The sequence below is a fragment of the Carcharodon carcharias genome, chromosome 21 (assembly GCF_017639515.1).
Source record: "Carcharodon carcharias isolate sCarCar2 chromosome 21, sCarCar2.pri, whole genome shotgun sequence".
In the NCBI taxonomy this organism is placed as follows: Eukaryota; Metazoa; Chordata; class Chondrichthyes; order Lamniformes; family Lamnidae; genus Carcharodon; species Carcharodon carcharias.
Window position 1 is genome coordinate 26,122,616 of NC_054487.1, and position 22,220 is coordinate 26,144,835.

At 41.8% G+C, this 22,220-nt stretch overlaps 1 protein-coding gene across 1 annotated transcript in view; it reads right to left on the bottom strand.

Annotated features, from left to right (window-relative positions):
* LOC121293048 (cystine/glutamate transporter-like) overlaps positions 1 to 22,220 on the bottom strand; it is a 75,401-nt gene that overhangs the window by 36,406 nt on the left and 16,775 nt on the right. The window contains exons 3-5 of the mRNA XM_041215639.1: positions 16,547 to 16,662; positions 15,342 to 15,467; positions 13,120 to 13,219 (exon numbers count right to left, since the gene is read on the bottom strand). Coding sequence (XP_041071573.1) covers positions 13,120 to 13,219; positions 15,342 to 15,467; positions 16,547 to 16,662 — 342 coding nt within the window. The remainder of the gene's footprint in view (positions 1 to 13,119; positions 13,220 to 15,341; positions 15,468 to 16,546; positions 16,663 to 22,220) is intronic.

The following is a 22,220-nucleotide window of genomic DNA, read 5'->3' on the forward strand; positions in this document are numbered from 1 at the left end:
TTGTCTCCACTCTCTGTACGACATGAAGCATATAGTTAGGTCACCAGGCTCCATGCACCTGATGTGCTGCTCTTGCAGGATGAAAGAGAGAGACTTGTGGGTTAGTTTGGGTGTACTAAGAGCCACTCTTGGTTAAGTCTGAAGGCCCCTTAATGCATCCTGGAGAGTGCTGGCCACTGCTTGGATGGCCAGAGTTTAGTGCACTGCATGGCTCCCCAAAACCCCACTTTCCTCCACCCCAATCCACCCGACTAATTTTTGGCAGCTTTGCCCATCGGACTGCATGCTGTGTTCCCAGCTCAGGCACAAGCATTCACCCGCACTGCAAGGCTGTGCTGTTAGCCTAAACCATGGGGGAGATTGATCCAAACCGGGATGATGACATTGTAAGGGGCTGTGAGCGCCTCCAGCAGTGACTGCTCCATGGCCAGCTTTAGCAAGGATATTATATAATGTGCCCAGTTGTCCAACTGTTCTGCAGCCCACTAAAACTCTCATTAGTTTGCAGTCTGTGTCCGAGGGGTGAAAAGTTCTGGAGCGCTTGATGGCTCTTTGATGCCTCTGCGTTGCTTGAGTGGTGGAGAAGCTCGAGACCTGACTCCACACATGTCAATGTGGCTGCGTCTGAACTGTCTCAGCTGCAGATGAATGGTCACTTTATACAAGGTTTCTCTAATGCGTGGCCACTTCCCTCCACCCCCCCCAACCCACCCCCGCCCAGCATGTGCTTGTTCACTACCTTCAACTGCAGTGCAGCCCTTGCCCCCACACCTCCAACGCGCCTCAACCTTGAAGTCCAACAGGCAACTTTGGCAAGCACTCACATGTTACTGTGCACTCACCTCCAAGTTCTCCTTAAAGTGCAGCTCACTAAGTGCACACCTTAGATATGCTGTTGTGAAACACATTGGCGCACATCACGCCGACGTGGGCGGACAACCCAACACGGGGGAATGATTCTGGTGGGCTGGCCTAATAAAGATATAATGAGGTTCCCGAAGTACAATGTCAGGAAGCGCGGCCCGCCATTGACAGGTAGAGTGGACGATCGCAAACTGGTTTCACAGTGCCACGCAACTGATTTTTGACCTTCTTACCATATTGCTCAAACCGCCAAGCATGTTTGACACCAGCGGCCATGGATGATTCCGCCCATTACGTAAGAACATAAGAAATGGGAACAGGAGAGGACCATTTGGCCCCTCGAAACTGCTCCGTAATTAAATAAGATCATGGCTGATCTTCTTGTGTTTCGATTTCCACATTCTTATCTAACCCTGATAACCTTGCCTAACAAGACTCTATGTACCTCTGCCTTATAAATATTCAATTACCCCACCTCCACTACCTTCTGAGGCAGAGAGTTCCAAAGTCGCACAACCCTCTGACAGAAAAATTTTCTCTTCATCCCTGTCCTAAAAGGGCGACCTCTAATTTTAAAACAGTGTCCCCTAGTTCTGGACTCGCCCACAAGAGGAAACATCCTTTCAACATCCAACTTGTCAAAGCCATTCAAGATCTTGTATGCTTCAATCAAATCACCCCTCGCTCTTCTAAGTTCCAGTGCAAACAAGCCCAGTCTGTCCAACCTTTCCTCAAAAGACAACCCATTCATTCCACGTAACAATCTAGTAAACCTCCTTTGAACCATCTCCAATGCGTTTAGATCCTTCCTTAAATAAGGAGACCAAAAGTGCACACCGTATTCGAGATGCAGTCTCACCGATGCCCCGTATAACTAAAACATAACATCTTTACTTTTATGCTCAATTCCTCTTGTAATAAAGGATAGCATTCCATTAGCCTTCTTAATTACTCACTGTACCTGCATACTAACTTTTTGTTACTCATGTACTAGAACACCCAGATCCATCTGTACCTCAGAATTATGTAGCCGTTCTCCATTTAAGTAATACTCTGCTTTTTTGTTCTTCCTGCCAAAGTAAACAACTTCACACTTTCCCACATTAAACTCCACTTGTGAGATCTTTGCCCACTCACTCAGACTATCTATATCAATCTGCAACCTCATGTCCTCTTCACAACATACTTTCCTAACCATCTTTGTTATCTGCAAGTTTAGCTACCATGTCTTCACTCCCCTCATCTAAGTCATTGATGTAAGTCATAAAAAGCTGAGGCCCCAGCAGGACTCCACTCATCACATCCTGCCAATCAGAAAAAGACCCATTTATGCATATTCTCTGCTTTCTGCCCGGCAGCCAATCTTCTATCCATGCTAATATATTATCCCCTACGCCATGCACTTTTATTTTCCTTAATAATCTTTGATGTGGCACCTTATCAAATGCCTTCTGGAAATCTAAATATGGTACGTCAATAGGCTCCCCTTTATCAACTGTGCATGTTACTCCCTCAAAAACCTCCAATAAATTGGTTAAACATGATTTTCCTTTCACAAAGCCATCCTGACTCTTCCCTGTTGCCTTGAGCTCTTCTAAGTGCCCAGCTATAACCTCCTTAATGATTGATTCTAATAACTTCCCCACAACGGATGTCAAGTTAACTGGCCTATAGTTTCCTGTTTTCTGCCTCCCTCCCTTCTTGAATAGAAGGGTTATATTTGCTACTTTCCAATCTGATAGAATCTTTCCAGAATCTAGTGAATTTTGGAAAATTAATACCAGCGCATTGACTACCTCATTAGCCGCCTCTTTTAAGACCTTAAGATGTAGTCCATCAGGACCTGGAGACTTGCCAGCCTGTAGCTCCATCAATTTGCTCAGTACTGTTTCCCTAGTGATTTCAATTTCACCAAGTTCCTTTTTCCCATTCACCTCCTGATTTGCAGCTATTACTGGAATGTTTTTTGTATCCTCTATAGTGAACACAGAAGAAAAATATTTGTTAATTTCTTCTGCCTTTTCCTTATTATATACTATTAACTCCTGACTGTCACTCCCTAGAGGGCCAACGCTCACTTTATTTACTCTTTTCCTTTTTTAAATACCTGTAGAAACTCATGCTATCATAGATTTTTTATATCATATCCACTTTAACATTTCTAGCTAGCTTCCTCTCATACACTAATTCCTTTCTCCTGATTAAACTTTTAGTTATTCTCTGCCGTTCTTTATATTCTGTTTAATCATCTATCCTGCCACTCATCTTTGCAGAGTTCTATGCCTTTTCCTTAAGTTTAATGCTTTCTTTAATTTCTTTAGTTAGCCATGGATCACAGATCCTCTCCTTAGAATTTTTCTTTATAGTAGGAATATATTTATTCTGAGTATTCTAAAATATCACCTTAAATGTTTGCCTCTGTTTCTCTATTGATTTATTATCTAGCCTGGTAAATTCACTCAGCTTTCATGCCCACATAGTTGCTCTTTTTTAAGTTTAAAATACTAGTCTTAGTCCCACTCTTCTCCCTTTCATACTGGATGTAATATTCAATCATATTGTGGTTGTTGCTACCTAGGGGTGCCTTCCCTGTGAGGTCATTAGTTAATCTTGTCACATTACACAATACCAAGTCTAATATAACCTGCTCTCTGGTTGGTTCCAGAACGTGCTGCTCTAAAAAACTATTATGAAAGTATTCTATGAACTCCTCATCTACGCTACTACTGCCAATCTGATTTTTCTAGTTTATATGTAGATTAAAATCACCCATGAATATTGTCATTCCTTTATCTCAAGCACCCAATATTTCTTCTTGTATACTTTGTCCTACATTGTGGATACTGTTAGGGGGCCTGTAGATCCCTCCCAGTAGTGATTTCTTTCCCCAATTATTCCTCATCTCCACCCAAACCAAACTTGCATCCTGATCTCCTCAATCAAGTTCATCTCTAACTATTGCACCAATGCCATCCTTAATTAACACTGCTACCCTCCACTTTCACCTGGCTTCCTATTCTTCTTGGATGTCATACACCCCTCAACATTCAGGACCCAATCCTTGTCATCCTGCAGCCATGCCTCCATAATGGCTATCTGATCATATTTATTTATTTCAATGTGCGCTATCAATTCATTTACTTTGTTATGAATGCTACATGCATTCAGGTACAGAGCCTTTAGTTTTGTCTTTTTGTTACCTCTGTAATACCTAGTCTTGATGGTTGGTGTATTGTTAGATTTTTTTCTCTGTCCCTTACTGCCATTCCCTGACTCTCATTTCTCATATTACTATTTTGCTTTCCTGCTTTAACTCTACTCCCTGATTTGCTACCTCTACCCAACTTGATCCCTCACCCTCCTTGTTTAGCTTAAAGCCCTCTCTATTTCCCTAGTTATGCGGTTCGTTAGAACACTGATCCCAGCATGGTCCAGATGTAGACCGTCCCAATGGTACAGCCTCCACTTTCCCCAGTACCGATATCAATGCCACACAAACCAATTGTTGGAGCTGCGGGCTGACAAATCCCCGGGTCTTGATGGACTTCATCCTAGGGTCTTGAAAGAAGTGGCTAGTGAAATAGTTGATGCGTTAGTTTTAATTTACCAAAATTGTCTAGCTTTAGGGAAGGTTCCATGAGGTTGGAAAATTGCAAATGTAACTCCTTTATTCATAAAGGGAGGGAGACAGAAAGCAGGAAACTACAGGCCAGTTAGAATAACATCTGTCATAGGGAAAATGTTAGAAGCTATTATTAAAGATGTTATAGCAGGGCACTTGGAAAATTTCAGGGTAATCAGGCAGAGTCAACATGGTTTTGTGAGCAGGAAATCATGTTAAACCAATTTATTGGAGTTCATTGAAGGAGTCACATGTGCTGTGAATAAAGGGGAACCAGTGGATGTACTGTACTTAGGTTTTCAGGAGGCATTCGATAAGATGCCACTTCAAAGGGTACTGCAGAAAATAAAAGCTCATGGTGTTGGGGGTAGCACATTGGCATGGATAAAAGATTGGCTAACTGACAGGAAACAGAGCTTGGCCTTTGATGGGTCTTTTTCTGGCTGGTGGGATGAAACAAGTGATGTGCTGTAGAGATCAGTGCTGGGCCTCAACTTTTTACAATTTATACAAATTACTTGGATGAAGAGGCAGGTGGAATGGTTGCTAAATTTGCTGATGACAAAAAGATAGACGGTAAGTAAGTAGTAAGGAGGATGTAAGGAGGCTACAAAGTGATATGGATAGATTAAGTGAGTAGGCAAAGACCTGGCAAGTGGAGTATAATGTAGACTAATGTGAAATTGTCCATTTTGGCAGGAAGAATAAAAAAGAAGCATATTATCTCAATGGTGAGAGATTGCAGAGCTCTGAGAATCAGAGCGATCTGGGTGTCCTGGTGCATGAATCACAAAAGGCTAGTCTGCAGGTACAGCAAGTAATTAGGAAAGCTAATAGAATGTTATCAATTATTGCGAGGGGAATTGAATACAAAAGTAGGGAGGTTATGCTTCAGTTGTACAGGGCACCAGTGAGACCACATCTGAAGTACTGTGTACAGTATTGGTCTCCTTATTTAAGGGAAGATGTAAATGCATTAGAAGCAGTTCAGGGAAGGTTTACTAGATTAATACCAGAAATTGGGCGGGTCGTATTTTGAGGAAAGGTTGCATAGGTTAGTCTTGTATCCACTGGAATTTAGAAGAGTAAGAGATGACTTGATTGAAACCTTTAAGATCCTGAGCGGTCTTGACAGGGTGGATGTGGAGAGGATGTTTCCTCTTTTGGGAGAGTCTAGAACAAGGGTCACAATTTAAAAATAAAAGGGCTGCTCATTTAAGACAGAGGTGAGGAGAAATTTTTTCTCTCAGAGGGTCTTGAGTCTTTGGAACTCTCTTTTTCAAAAGACAGTGGAAGCAGGGTCATTGAATATTTTTAAGACAAGGCTAGATATATTCTTGATTAACAAGGGGGTGAAAGATTATCAGGGTAGGTGGGACTTTAAATCAGAGCAGCCATGATCCTATTGAATGGCGGAGCAGGCTCGAAGTGCCAAGTGCCTGCTCCTGCTCCTAGTTCGTATGTATGTAGGTACTGGAATTCACTTCTCCCACACCAGTCCTTTAGCCATGCATTTGTTTCCCTAACCTTATTTTCCCTATGCCAATTTGCATGAGGCTCAGGTAATAATCCAGAGATTATTACCTTTGAAGTTCTGCTTCTTAATTTGAAGCCTAGCTCTTCATACTGACCATGCAGAAGCTCTTTCCTTGTCCTACCTATGTTGTTGGCACCTACTTGGAGCACAATAATCGGATCCTCCCCTCCCACTACAAGCTCCTCTCCTGTCCTGAGCAAATATCCCAAACCCTGGCACTGGACAGGTAACAGCCGTCTGAACTCTCGCTCTTTGCTGCAGAGAACAGTGTTATTCCCCTCCCCCTACATTCATTTTTGCTACCCCTGCTTGAACAGCTTCCTGTACCATGGTGCCATGGCCAGTAGGCTCACCCACTCTGCAGACCTCCCTGTTGCCCAAACAAGTAGCAAACACCTTGTACCTGTTTGACAATTGCAAAGTCTGAGGCTCCTCCACAACTGTCTGCTCAGTCCCTTTACCTGCCTCACTCACAGTCATATCCTCCTGTCCCTCACCACTGTCCAAAACAACCTTATTCTAAGAGGTGACAAGCTTCTGGAACAAAGTGTCCGGTGTTTCTCCCCCACCCTTACGTTGAGCAGTGTCTACAGTTCGGCTTTCAGGTCAATAATCCTGATCCAGAATTCCTCTAGCTACTTACACTTCCTGCAGACGTGTTTGTCCTAGATTGCCTTGATGCCCAAAAGGACCCACATTCCACAGCTGCAACATAACACTTGTCCTGTCAGTGTTATTTATGTTATTTAGCTAATTTAATACAACTGCTTTCTTAATTAACTTAGAATAATTCTTAGATATACTACAATTTACTCCGCTTATTAAAAGCTAGTACGACCTACAACTAAAATTTATACATAACTTAATTACACAGGTATGTGTTTTAGGTAATTATTTTCATTATTTTATTTTAGAGTTGTGGTTATTTTTATTTATATTTATTTATTTTAATTAATAAACCCTACTACTCCCAAAAAGATCTGCTACTGATATTACAATAACCTTATTATGAAGAAAACCTTATAGTTACCAATAAACATAAGAACATAAGAAATAGGAACAGGAGTAGACCATTCGGCCCCTAGAGCCTGCTCCACCATTCAATAAGACCATGGCTGGTCGTCTTGTGTTTCGATTTCCACGTTGCCATCTAACCCCGATAACCTTTGATTCCCTTGATTAACAAGAATCTATCTACCTCAAAAATATTCAATGACCCCACCTCCACCATCTTCTGAGGCAGAAAATTCCAAAGTCGCACAATCCTCTGAGAGAAAATCTTTTTCCTCATCCATGTCCTAAAAAGGCGTCCCTTAATTTTTAAACAGTGCCCCCTAATTCTGGACTCACCCACAAGAGGAAACATTCTTTTGACGTCCACCTTGTCAAGGCCGTTCAGGATCTTGTATACTTCAATCAAATCGCCCCTCACTCTTCTAAACTCCAGTGGAATCCAGTCTGTCCAATCTTTCCTTGTAAAACAACCCACTCATTCCAGGTATCAATCTAGTAAACCTCCTTTGAACCATCTCCAATGCATTTACATCCTTCCTTAAATAAGAAGACCAAAACTGCACACAGTATTCGAGGAGCAGTCTCACCAATGCCCTGTATAACTGAAGCATAACATCCTTACTTTTATGTTCAATCCCTCATAATAAAGGATAGTATTCCATTAGCCCTAATTACTTGCTGTGCCTGCATACTAACTTTTTGGGACTCATACTAGAACATCTATATTCCTCTCCACCTCAGAATTATGCAGCCGTTCACCATTAAAGTAATACTCTTTTTTCTGTTCTTCCTGCCAAAGTGAACAGCTTCACATTTTCTCATATTAAACTCCATTTCTAAGATCTTTGCCTACTCACTCAGCCTATCCATATCCATCTGCAACCTCCACTGCAAATCTACACTGTGAGGCCCTCCCCAACACCTCGCTGGGGATGGTGCCTAAAACCAAATGCAGTATTCCAGATATGGCCTTATTCAGTGCATCATGTACCACCTCACTCTTATTCATCTCAAAGCCCATTCAAATAAACAACGTGCACAATTCTCACTTTATTCACACAGACCATGTGCACACTCCTCACTCCATTCATGCACACATCTCACTCCATTAACACATACACCAGGTGCACACTCCTCACTCCACTCACAAACACCATGTGCATACTCCTCACTCCATTCACAAACATCACGTGCACACCCCTCATTCCATTCACGCACACCACGTGCACAACCCTCACTCCATTCTTGCATACCACGTGCACACATCTCACTCCATTCACACACACCACATGCACAATTCTCACTCCATTCATGCATACCACGTGCACGCTCCTCACTTCGTTCACACACCACGTGCACATTCCTCACTCCATTCACATACACCACATGCACACTCCTCAGTCCATTCACAAACATCATGTACACACTCCTCACTCCATTCACAAACATCACGTGCATACTCCTAACTCCATTCACACTCACCACGTGCACACATCTCACACCATTCACACACATCATGTGCACACATCTCACACCATTCACACACATCATGTGCACACATTTCACACCATTCACACACATCATGTGCACACATCTCACTCCATCCACACACATCATGTGCACACTCATCACTCCATTCACATACAGCACGTGAACACTCATCACTCCATTCACATACATCACATGCACACTCCTCACTCCATGAACAAACGTCACGTGCACACTCTTCACTTCATTCACATACACCACGTGCACACTCCTCACTCCATTCACATATATCATGTGCACACTCCTCACTCCATTCACATACATCACGTGCACACTACTTACTTCATTCACATACACCATGTGCACGCTCCTCACTCCATTCACATACACCACGTGCACACTCCTCACTCCATTCACACATATCATGTACACACATCTCACTCCATTCACTCATACGTGCACATCCCTTACACCATTCATACATGACAATGCACACCCCTCTCTATTCACATGCAACATGTGTACACCCCTCACTCCATTCACACACACTACTTGTATACAAGTGTTGTGCATATACACCTCCCATTCCATTCATAAAAACATGAGAAATTGGAGCAGATGTAGGCCATTCGGCTCCTCGAGCCTGCTCTGCCATTCAATAAGATCATGGCTGATATGATTGTAGCCTTAACTCCACCTTCCTGCCTGCTCCCCCATAACCCTTAGCTCTCTTGTCAATCAAAAATTTGTCTAACTCAGCCTGGAATATATTCAATGACCCAGCCTCCACTGCACTCTGGGGAAGAGAATTCCAAAGACTAATAACACTCTCAGAGAAGAAATTCCTCCTCATCTCCATTTTAAATGGGAGACTCCTTATTCTGAAACGGTGCCACTGGGTCTAGATTCCCCTGCAAGGGGAAATATGCTCTCAGTGTCTACCTTGTTAAGCACCTCAGAATCTTATATGTTTCAATGAGATCACCACTCATTCTCCTACACTCCAATGAGTATGGGTTCAACTTGCTCAACCTTTCCTATAAGACAAACTCTTCACCCTAGCAATCAGCCTGTTTCTAATGCCAGTATGTCCCTCCTTAAGTAAGGTGACCAGAAATGTACACGTACTCTAGGTGTGGTCTCCCACTACCCTCTACAGTTGTAGAAAGCCTTCCCGACTTCGATGCTCCATCCTCCTTGCAATAAAGGCCAACATTCAATGTGCCTTCCTAATTATTTGTTGTACCCACATGCTGACCTTTTTGATTCACGAACATTGATACCCAGGTCCCTCTGTACCGCAGCATTCTGCAGTCTCTCTCTATTTAAATAATACAGTATTCTGCTTTTCTATTTTTCCTGCCAAAGTGAACAACCTCATATTTTCCCACATTATACTCCATCTGCCGGATTTTTGCCCACTCACAACTTATCTATATCCCTTTGCATCTTCCCTTCAACTTATTTCTGACCTAGCTTCATATCGTCAGCTACAATATAGTCGACCCGTACATCCAAGTCATTAATATAGATCGTAAACAGTTGAGGCTCCAGCACTGATCCCTGTGGTACTCCAATAGTTACAGTTTGTCAATCTGAAAATGACCCATTTGTCCTGACCCTCTGTTTACTATTAATTAGCCAGTTAATATATCACCATATTAATATATCACCCCCAATACTGTAAGCTCTTATCTTGTGTAGTAAACTTTTTTGAAGCACCAGGTCGAATGCCTTTTAGAAATCCAAATACACTATACCTACTGGTTCCCCTTTATCCACGCTGGTTGTTACATCCTCAAAGTACTCTAATAAACTTGTCAAACATAATTTCCCTTTCATAAAGCCATATTGACTCTGCTTGATATATTAGGATTTTCTAAATGTCCTGCTATTGCTTCTTTACTAAAAGATTCTAGCATTTTCCTGATGACAGACGTTAGGCTAACTGGCCTATTGTTTCCCGCTTTCTGACTCCCTCCTTTCTTGAACAAGTTATCTAGAGGTGTTAGAGGTGTTATACTGGCATTTTTCCAATCTGCTGGGACATTTCCAGAACCTAGGTAATTTTGGAAGATAATAGCCAAGGCATCCACTATCTCTGCAGCTATATCTTTTATGACTCTACGATGTAGGCAATCAAATCCAGGGGACTCGTCAGCCTTTAGTATTCCCATTGCTGTTTCTCCAGTGATAGTCATTGCTTTAAGTTCCTCCCATTCGTTTGCTTCCTGATTTTCTACCATTCTTGGGATGCTTTTGTATCTTCTGCTGTGAAAATGGGTACAAAATATTTATTCAAAGCCACTGTCATTTCCTCTTTTCCCATTATTAAATCCTAGTCTCACCTTCTAAAGGTCCAATGTTTGTCTTAGCTACTCTTTTCCTTTTTATACTTGTAGAAGCTTTTACTGTCTGTTTTTATATTTCTTGCTAGTTTTCTCTCATACTCCAATTTCTCTCTCTCTCTATATATATATATATATATATATATGTGGTTATCCTTTGTTGGTTTCTCAAACTTTTGTACACCATTTCTACCCCCCTCACTCTATTTGCATGCTCCATTTGCACACCCCTCACTTCATTCGCACATTCAAATTTTACATTCCTTATACCATTCATATACCCCTCATTTCATTGCCATTTCTAAATTTTAAAACTGGCTGTCAGCTGAACATAATCCTTAAAATGGCTGAACCTATATCTGCCTGTGACCCCAGAACAAAAGAAGCCATTTTGCAGTTTTGGGAAAACTCACATCTCGTTATCTCTGAGGAGCCACTAACAATCACCTGGGGACTGCACAGCCCAACTTCAAAGAGAGCTATACAAAGGCCATTTGCATTTGATAACCCAGACTTGCCGACAGGAAACAGAGGATCTGCTAAGACAAAAGGATCCTCAGGCATTCCTTTCAACTCATAATGACTGGGATGTTCAGCAGTCTTTGAGACCCAGCCAAATTATAGACAATGGATGCCAAATTTCAGATTCCCAGCATCCACAGTATTTTGCTTTTATCTATCATGAATACACATTCATTGTTGAAGACCTGGTGGAGAGGTGGGGGTCATGTGACATAAGCCTCTGGCTTGTTAATCAAGTAATATTGCTGAACTGAAAACCTCAGTCTGTTATTTAACGTCTGACTAACAGGGGGAGTTGGTGGTGTAGTGGTACTGTCACTGGACTAATATTGCAGGGACCAAGGCAATGCTTGGGAGGCCCAGGTTCAAATCTCATTTTAGCAGATGGTTAAATTTGAATTCAAGAGAAATCTGGAATTAAAACTCTGATGATGACCATGAAACTATTGCTGATTTTTGTAAGAACCCAACTGGGTCACTTTAGGGAAGGAAATCTGCTGTGACTCCAGACCCACAGCATTGTGGTTGACTCTTAAATGCCCTCGGAACAAGGCAATAAATGCCTAGCCAGCGATGCCCACATCCCATAAACAAAAACAAAACAAGCAGCCACACAGAAAAGAGCTCCCCATGTTGAACATTTGGCCCCATCTACACTACTGTACCATTGCCTACAAGACTGATTCACCTCTGTGTGCCTATCTCATCTTGTGAAGTCAACACTACTGGGAAATTGAAAGTATACAGCATCAGTTTTTAGTTCTCTGGAACTCACGTGAACCAATATTTATTTTCTCCGTGGTCTCTGTACTGTGAAATGTTGTTTTCTCTATTCTTCCCTGACTATGGAGGTAACATTGCAGACTCTGCTTTCACATTTTGAATCAACATACCCTTTTGAGTTGTTCCTATCTCAAGTTTGCTGTGGGGTTATTAATAATTGGATCACACAAAATATGAGGCCACTTTGGCTTTTTATAAATGACATCATAAAAGAACATCAAGTCCTTTTTTATTCAATACACCTATTCAACTGGATCGTAATAAGCTTTGAGTATACAATAAATCCAAGTAGTCTAGCCAGTCTCCAAAGAGAGCTGTTGTGGAATGGAATGCACTATTGGGATCCTGCAGGCTCATATCACCTCAGCCCACCTGTTGGCTGAACTAATTCACATAGAACACACAGACAAATTTTGCAAACAGAAGGAATTCAAAAAATAGCTCACTTAAAAAAAGTGGTGTCTAGAAACGAACTGTACGGGCAGAATGTTCTGCCCGTTGGGCGAGCGGGCCCAATCCAATCTCCGGTCGGCGGGGAGCTGATCCCTGCTGGAGAAGCAGGCCCTGCCGCCATTTTACGTGGGCAGGCCAATTAAGGCCCGCCCAGCATGATGTCCACCAGGAAGCGCTATGCTATAAATGATCCTGTCAATGGCCTCAATTGGTGGGCGCACAGCTAATTTTGCTGCGCCTCCACCTTCCTGAAAATTTAAATGGGCCAGAATGATATCGGGGGTTCTGCCCGACGTCATCCCGCGTTGGCGAGCAGGCCCCTTCTCCTGCTCGCTGATGGAAAAACTCTGCCCTGTGTAGTTCAGCTCACTGATAGACAAAAATTTTTAAAAAAGTATTCAGTGTGCTTGTCCCTCCAAGCTGTGCAAACATCAGTCTCCTCTTATGCCCTACCACATATGTTGGAAATCATTAAAGTGCTTACATACCAGCCACTGTAAGCAAACATGCCCGAGTAGAAAGCCAGTGGAATTCTGTCTAATGTGATTTTACTACTGTCAAAAGCATTTTGAAAGTTTTCATAACGACCTGTGAAAAGAGAAGCTGAGTTCAATTCGAGGTAAAGGTCCGTAGGTTTCAAGGTCTTATTAACTACAAACTTGTTTCAACTTGTCAATATTCAATAAATGTTTAATTACTGGTATAATAAAGAACCAAGTCCACTAAAAATGATAAGAAACCCCTGTGTGATGGATCATATTTATAGCTTGGTATATCATTCCCATAAAATTGAACAGGCACATGTAGAAATAATTGACACAGCTTACAAAATGGAATTCATGTTCTCACATAGACAGTGACATTGACTCATGCTGTTTAGATTCTATTATAATATGTGCAGAACCTATCCTTAGATCAATATATTTTAGTCCAACAAGAAAAGAGACAGTGCTGAATCTAGTACCAGGAATCGAAGTGGACCAAGTAGATAATGTGATGGTAGGAGAACATTTCAGTGACCATTATATAATTAGGCTTGACATAAAACCAGAGAAGAAGAGGATACAATTAAAGATAAAGGTCACTGAAATAGGAAAAGCAACATCAAAGTTGATGAAATGAAAAACCAGTTCAGATAAAATGAAGATAAAAATTTGCAAATAAAACATTACACAAAAAATGATGAATGTTCAAAGAGGAGATTAAGGTGTAGACCAGATCTATTCCCACAAGAAGTAAATGTGAAGCAGCAAAAGTTTGAGCTGGTTGGATGAGTAGAGAAATTAAAATTGAAATGCAACTTAAAGAGAGTCTGGAAAGCTCAATGGCCAAATGACCTCCTGCTGTGCTGTAAACTATTGGACTGCTTTTCTGTACTATGTTTCATTACTTTAAACATAGACATCAGTTGTAACAACAGTAGGATCAAATCTTTGCCTTTAGCAATGTTATGGTCAAACTATCTAAAATGTACTCAGTCAAATTGTATCTCACAATTCTATATGATTATATGATTCTTTATTTTTGAGTACATGATACACTATAAGAACTCAAGGCAGCAGATGCATTGGAACACTGGCACCTGCAAGTTTCCCACCAAATCACTCACCAATCTGACTTGTAACCATATCATCATTCCTTCACTGCCACTGGATCAAAATCCTGGAACTCTCTTCCTAACAGCACTTTAGGCGTACCTACACCACATTGACTGCAGCGGTTCAAGAAGGCAGCTCATCACCATCTTCTCAAGGGCAATTAGCGGTGGGAAATAAATTCTGGCCTAGTCAGTGATGCCCACATCCCATGAGAGAATTAGAAAAAAGGTACCATGCATTATAATTCCAATATGACCACAGAGAGCAAAGGTTTATTCAAAACATGTATCAAGTCTACCTTTGATCTCTACATCCACACATACTAACACTAAATTACAATACATCAAAAGACAAACAATATATACTTTAGGTAACATAGAGCCAAGAAGGTACATTTACATTCATCTCAATTTCTCCCAATGATTCAAGTACCTGGTTGTATGGACCACTTAAGCTCTTCAATCACTTTATTTCTATAAATAGTTACCAAACCAACATGTCCCAGACCCATAGGATATGACTGAATGACCTTCCTTCAATTAGGCCTGCTTCACAAAGTATTCCTGTTTAGCAGCTGTTTTAACTCGTCCTGTGCTGATACTACCAACAGCCCAAGACATTGAGGTACATGGGTAGTGTAAATCCACATCCCACATAACCATTCTATGATTCTATTTAATACTTTAAGAGAATCAAATAACAAATCTGAACCAAATAATACAAAAGATCAATCAAGCTAAATAGAAAATTTGATAAATTGGGAAAAGCTATTTCTACTAATCAGTGAGCCAGTAACAAGTGGATTTAAATCTAACATCATTATCAAAGGCACAAAGGGAGAGATTAGGAGATTTTGTTTATATGGAGGTTTGTTAAGAAATGGAATGTATTACGTAAAATAGCAGTGGAAGCAAAATCCATAACAAACTTTAAGAGAAAAGTGGATATATTTTTGAAAAAGAAAAATGAATACAAGGATTGTGAGATAGCAGGGGAAGGTGGGAAGTTGTTGATAGCTGTTTCAGATACTTGTATGATGGGCTGAATGGCATCCTTCTGTGTAATACATGTACGATATGAAACTTTGTGTCTTTTTTATGGATAAATCATACCTTGGGCCAAGGCAACCATCCCTGGAACAATGATTAATCCCAGTGCTGCCAGTTTAAAGATTGTGAGGACCATCTGAATTCGGGCAGTCCAGTTCACACTCCAGGAATTTACAAACACCACCAATGCTGCAGAAAGTGAGAAAAAAACAAAATCATTGTCAAGTTTGTGTAGACACTAAACAAAACCAAGGGCAGCATTTTCTAGTCGGGGGGCAGAGGCAGGGCCCACTCGCTGACGCGTACAATGACTTGGGGTGAGATCGGGCGTGTGGTCTGACATCACCCCGTGTCATTTAGATTGTCAGTTCAGTGGGCGTGCAGCCGAGTCGGCTGTGCACCCGCCGAACTGTCAGTGACCGCTTAAGGCCTTTAAAAATATAATTCACCTAATTAATGGGCCTGCCCGTCCAACCTTACCCGGGCAGGCGAAGAGCCCAGGCGGCCTTCCGAAAAAGCATGAAACCTCATCCACGGGCGGGATGAGGTTTAATGAAGGATTTTAAACGTTTGGAAAATTTTTTAAGTATAAATGGACGTGTCCCAGCTCATGTGACAGTGTCATACGAGGGGACATGTCACGAACAGTTTTTTCTGCCTTTAATAATGTTTTCACACTTGAGCCGATTTCCCTGAGGCAGCGCTTTGCCTCAGGGAGACCTGTGCGCTCTTTCGCGCGCATATGTGAAAGAGTGCACTCCCTGCTCAGGGAATCCCCCCACCCCGCACAGGGAGCGAACAGCGCTTCCGGACGGGCGTCACGCTGGGCAGGCCGAGGTAAAATGGTGGTACGCTCCCTACTGGGGGGCACCAATCGGGAACCCGCCCACCCGCACCGGCTCCCGCACAATTAGAAAAAAGGTACCATGCATTACAATTCCAATATGACCACAGAGAGCAAAGGTTTATTCAAAACATGTATCAATTCTACCTTTGATCTCTACATCCACACATACTAACACTAAATTACAATACATCAAAAGACAAAAAATACATACTTTAGGTAACATAGAGCCAAGAAGGTACATTTACATTCATCTCAATTTCTCCCAATGATTCAAGAACCTGGTTGTGCCCAAATTCTGTTGCTGCACACTCAATTACACCATTTACATGCCAAAAACAAGAGGAAATTCAGGCCAGCGTACCTAGCCTTGTAATGAACAAACCAGATTTCTGTGACAGACAGGTATAACAATGTTACTTACAGACTCCAGCAGCTGTGAGAAGTTTCACTGCCAAAGCTGGAGCTTGGCAAGGGGCAAAGAATGGCTCAACAATGTAACGTCCAAAAGACAAGCCAACAACAGCAGTGATTGCTGGTCTGCTCAAAAAAAAAGAGGATACATGAATGAGCTATGAATAAGTGTTATTGTGGAGTTGAATATAAACTTGTACAGAATACATGTGAGTCTGTGAGAGAAATTGAGAGAACAACTGGCACTCCTTTTTTAATTACATTGTTCAACTTCACCATTACTTTTTAAAATTATAGTACCAAACATACTCCAAAATTGTGGAGCTGAAACACAAAAACTTAAATACATTCAAAATTGTATTTTAACCATTTCAAACATAAGATTGAAGTGTTGGAAAATCACTCATGGGACATGATTTTCATCTATCCCCTTAGATTTGTATAAACAACAAATCTCACAACAATAATAATAATATTACAGAGATAAAAACAAAAAACTGCGGATGCTGGAAATCTATAACAAAAACAGAATTACCTGGAAAAACTCAGCAGGTCTGGCAGCATCGGCGGAGAAGAAAAGAGTTGACCCCTCTCCTTGGATTCACCTAGTTCTGTTGAAGGATAATGAAATCTCACAACAACTTGTATGAGATTATATGTGGCGTGAAAAGTTACAGGGAGTATTATGTCCCCCTTCCCACCGCTCATGTAAATGTGGCAGCACGGGAGTTAAAGAAAGATGGACAGACTTACCATCCTATTCCTTCTAGATTTGTGCCAGCCATCATTTTAACTGTGCACGTTGCTTTGTCATCTGAGGCGTGCTGGTCACAAGATAGGAACCTCATGAACATAAACAAATTTGGGCCTTTATGATCCTGATTCTATTTTAACTTGAAAAAGTGGAAATCCTGCCTAACTCTGACCCAGCTGAGTAAAACCTAGTGGAATAGGTTTCGAAGAGCACTTGCAAGCAATATTTATTTTAGTGATTTGTCTGCTATTGTGGCTTTTAGATTTTTAGCTGAGTTTGAAGATTTCTTTTGACTGAATTTATTTTAATTACGCACCATGAATAAGCATTCAAAGCTGAAGAGAGGTGTTTTGTTTTCGTCACATAAAAAAGAAGAGGAGAAGCAGTATCAATGTTTGGATCTGTTAGAAGACAACAGGGGAGAGAGTGAGGGGTGCTGCTTGCAGAGTGCCAGTGTTTACAGATCAGCAGTGAACTTCCTGGATCTGTCTCAGATGTAATGCATGAGGAAACTGTTGCTAACCACTGAAGCCCCCTAGAAAAAGATCATCTGCTTGCTGCAATGCTTTTCCTGCAGCAGTGACAGTCACCACCACCCTTAATTTCTTTGCATCAGACTCATTCCAATGTGTTATAAAGATGTGAGGGTTTGTTCAGTAGCTTACAAAGAGGTTCAAACACTTATAAGGTTGAAAGTTAACTGTTTCTTGGTAACACATAACTATACACATAAGTACAAAGTATAGCCCTGCCTATGAGCTAACTCCATGCTGACTTCTACACAAGTCTCTTGATCATGTCTGCTCCGTAGCCTAACCTGATCTGTCCTAGGTCTACTGTCATGTGACTGTTTATATCATACTGTGGATAAAACTGTTCTCTAGTCCCAAATTAATCCTTGCTATGCCGAACACCCTTATACTACAATACAAGGAACAGTTCTATCATCTTTCAGTCCGTAATTCATAAATGCATCAAGTAGGTCACCAATGCCCTCTTCAGCAGGACCAGTGAATACAATGATTCCTTTATGCATGCCAATATTCACAATGAAAGGGCTGTTGGATTTTCTGCAGTGGCTGGTTTCATTTATGTGCAAGGGTCACAAACTGTCTATGTGTAATCATCAAGGCACCAGGAGACAAGCAAGGAGCATTTGTTAATAGGAAAAGATTTAATTCCATCAACATACAGCTGGCTGTGAGTACTACAGCAGAATCATGCATCTGTGTCAGGTTTCCAGGCAGTTGTCATGATTTTTTTACTATGCACCAGTTAACCTCTCCCTCTCTCACCATCTCACTGTTTCATCCATCCAGGAACATTAAAGGATGAATGCTTTGGATGAGGATTACTGCATTTGGTCGCCAGTCATTTGGGTCATTCTCTCTAGAATTATCCCCCTAAATCTATCTGCCTATCATCATCAACTATTAGATGTGTCCCATTTACATGTGATTCCATCCATTTTTGCCAGCTCTTTCAGCTAAATGCTACAATCTCATTCAGCCCATAACCACATTTCTATTTTCCTACAGTATTTTACCATTTGTATAATTACTAGGTAATAAGACCTATTTCCCACTGGGCTGTTCCCAGATTGCACCCAAACGTTATGTGCAATGTAAAGGGAAAATGAGCTTCAGTGTTTAGTCCCATTCTATTTCTGAAAAAACTCTACACTCAAAGTTCCTCTACGTCTTCTGGTGGTTGCACCTGAAACAGGCACAGTAATGTAAATTATCCATGCCAATGAAGTCAGGTGTCTCTGCACATAGTTTCTTCTAATGGTGCTGGTGTAGATCAAGGGCATAAAGCTCCATAACATTCTGGCACTGCTGCTTCCTGACTGGAATTTCATCTTTCAGGCGGGTAGCTGGAGTTAGGAAAAATCCTGACTTCATGTACTCACCTCGGGGAAAAAAGGCTCTAGAGGAGGGATTTTCATTCTGGGGTAGGTGCGGGTCGGAGTCAGGCCCACTGACCCTGAAACAGTTTGACAGTGGAGACAGGCCTGAATGGAAAGACGGGATATTCACAGAGGACCGTCCTGGACACCAGTCACTGGGAGAGAAATGAAGGTGAAGGATTCGCAAGGCTGTTTGGGAGGAGACTTCAGAACGTTGGCATGTGAGTAGAAGTTGTAAATGTTAACCAATTGGTTATTAATGCAGCAAGAGATGGCCCATCACGGGCCTTCCATAGGAAAGCTTAGATTATGAAGTCTGCCTATTGCATGTGTTTCCACACAGCAGTCATTCACTGTTGGCAAAGATCCACCACATACCCAACCAGGTCGATAGCTGCATCTTGGCAGCTTCACCAGATCACGACACTGTACAGCAAGTGAACTGCGCATTATACCTCAGGACCCTACATGCAGCTCCTTAATGTCCTGCAACATGCCCTTTCACCTGTCACATTTGCAAATGTGGGCACGCAAAAGTGTCTTACCCATAACCCTTACAGCTGCACACCGTCATCACAGGCATGTGTGACTCCAAGGGTTCAATCCAAGGAAGCTCTTCTAAGCTCCAGAACACACCATAACATTTTGGGCTACTCATATCCAAACACAGTCCACCCAGCCTATGCATGCCACCACCACCCCAACCCCTCAATGTCACTCTGTGCACAACTTGAGATTAAGGTTCCAGCATGTTATTATATCACCAGTCCAAACATTCATCACTATCCAACTGATAGGCATTCATCTCACAAGATACTTTACTTCTGATGTTAATTTTTGTCAGTAGCGACAACACCAAGGGCATACCTTGTTGCCTTTATGGAAGGGATGTAACTCATGTCCACAAATCTAATTCATTCTTCCACTGGTCATATGGTTCACCTCAAAAAATCGTATAATAATCATAATCTAACAATTTACACTTCTGCCATTTTCCACAATGGCCGCTAGGGATTTAGTTTTTTGTCTGAAAAGTTTTCTTAATTTCTAACTTTCACCATTAGGCAGCCATTCACTGCTACCAAGTTATAATACCAATGGTTAAGCAGTGAATGTTAGAACTGGAGTCAACCTCTACATATTTTTCTTTACATTCATAATTGTTACATACTTCTATTAGCTTTTATTTACAGAGATACTCAGTACCTACATGACCTCTCCTAATCCAGTTACCACAGTTTCAGTTTGTTCCGCTTTACAGGAACACAAGTGCATCCCTAGTTAATGGCCAGCCACCTGCATGTAATCAAACACAATTGATATACAGTTAACACTCTGCTTCAGGGTATCATTGCAGGAGTTCCTCAGGGCAGTGCCCTGTGCCCAACTATCTTCAACTGTTTCATCGGTGACCTTCCTTCTATGATAAGGTCAGAAATGGGGATGTTCGCTGATCATTGTAAACAGCAACTCCCCAGATGATAAAAAAAAAAATCAGTGACTGCATGCAGCAAGAGCTGGATCACCTTCAGGCTTGGGCTGATAAGTAGCAAGTAGCATTTGTGCCACACAAGTGCCAGATAATGACTCCTACAATGAAAGTTGTGTAAAAGAGAGACATGTTACTGAAGCTTTTCATCTTGCATTCATCAGGACAAACACAAGAATACCAAATTTCAAATGATCACGACAACTACAGGAGAAAAGGCTGCTGATTGGCTGAGGTTTACTGTGACAGGCATATCACCCAAATACTTTGCAGCTCATTCACTAACATACTTCCCTCTCTTTTGCAGGACAAGGATGCCCACAATAAATGGCAGCAGTAACTAACAGTTGCAGGCAGACACAGCTGTGTGCACTGATCATGTTGAAGTAAATGGTGCTAGGGTTAATTTAAATGGCCATTATGAGGTTGTGGGCAATAGTGGTGCTGAAGCTATCAAGGATGACAGTATGGCCCTGCCTAATGCAACCTCTCAAATCCCATTTCCCCCTCATCCCACAGTCTGTTTTAATGTACAAGCTGCAGGTGGTGTAAGCATGCAGCCCATGCTTTCTTCCACATGCCCTCCCTCACCCCAATACTGGTCTTCTGAATTTCTGCTTTCAGGTATCCAAGACCTGCTGTCATCCAGCCAATGGTACCTGAGGCTGAAAGCTTAGAGGGAAAACAGACTTGGAGGAAGAAGCACCATCACTTGATCTCACACTTACATCCACCAGCTCCATTATTGGCACTGCACATATTTTGCAGAGTAGTATAGAGCCAAGATCAGTACATGGTGAGTCTCAGACACCGTGGCAGGGGGAAATGATAGCGTCTGTGTCAGCTTAACAGAGAACATGGGTTCAGAACATAGAATCGCACAGTTTGGCTGCAGAGGACTCAAATGAGGACTTTGATGGGGTGGTGTACAGAAAAAGCCTGATGAGCATTCACACAGAAATGCTTGGTGCATTGACAACAGGCCCTCAGGAGGATTGCCAAAGTCGAGGAACTTGGAGGAGTTGGCTTTAAATTGATGCACAATTTCGTGCAGTTTGGAGCTGATTCTTTTCAGTGTGTAAGTGGTGTCTAACTCCACGAGAACACTTGTGGATCCAGCCATAATGCAGCATCTTATGGCCAATATCTCAGCTTCCATGGCAACAAATGCAGAAGCCATACATCTCAGTGTTGCAATAGCAGCTCAGACTGAGGCCATGAAATCTCTGTTTGTTACCATTAAGGCTCATGCTGCTGCAATTATGGTTGCAGATACTGGTGCTCAAAGAGGCTTACAGGGTTTCAAATCAGTCCAACATTCTGTGCTGGAGCTGGAGATATTTGCAACATCTCACAGTTGCATTAGGAAGGTCACTGCATGCTCTATTCAAAAATAATTAATTATACTTCATTATAACTTGCTAGAGACAAGGAGGCAGAGCTGAGATTTGCAAAGATTGTAGGCTTCCCCACGGTGCTGGGTGCCATTGATGGTAAAGCAGATCGCTTTGCAACTGCCGCCTCTCAATTCT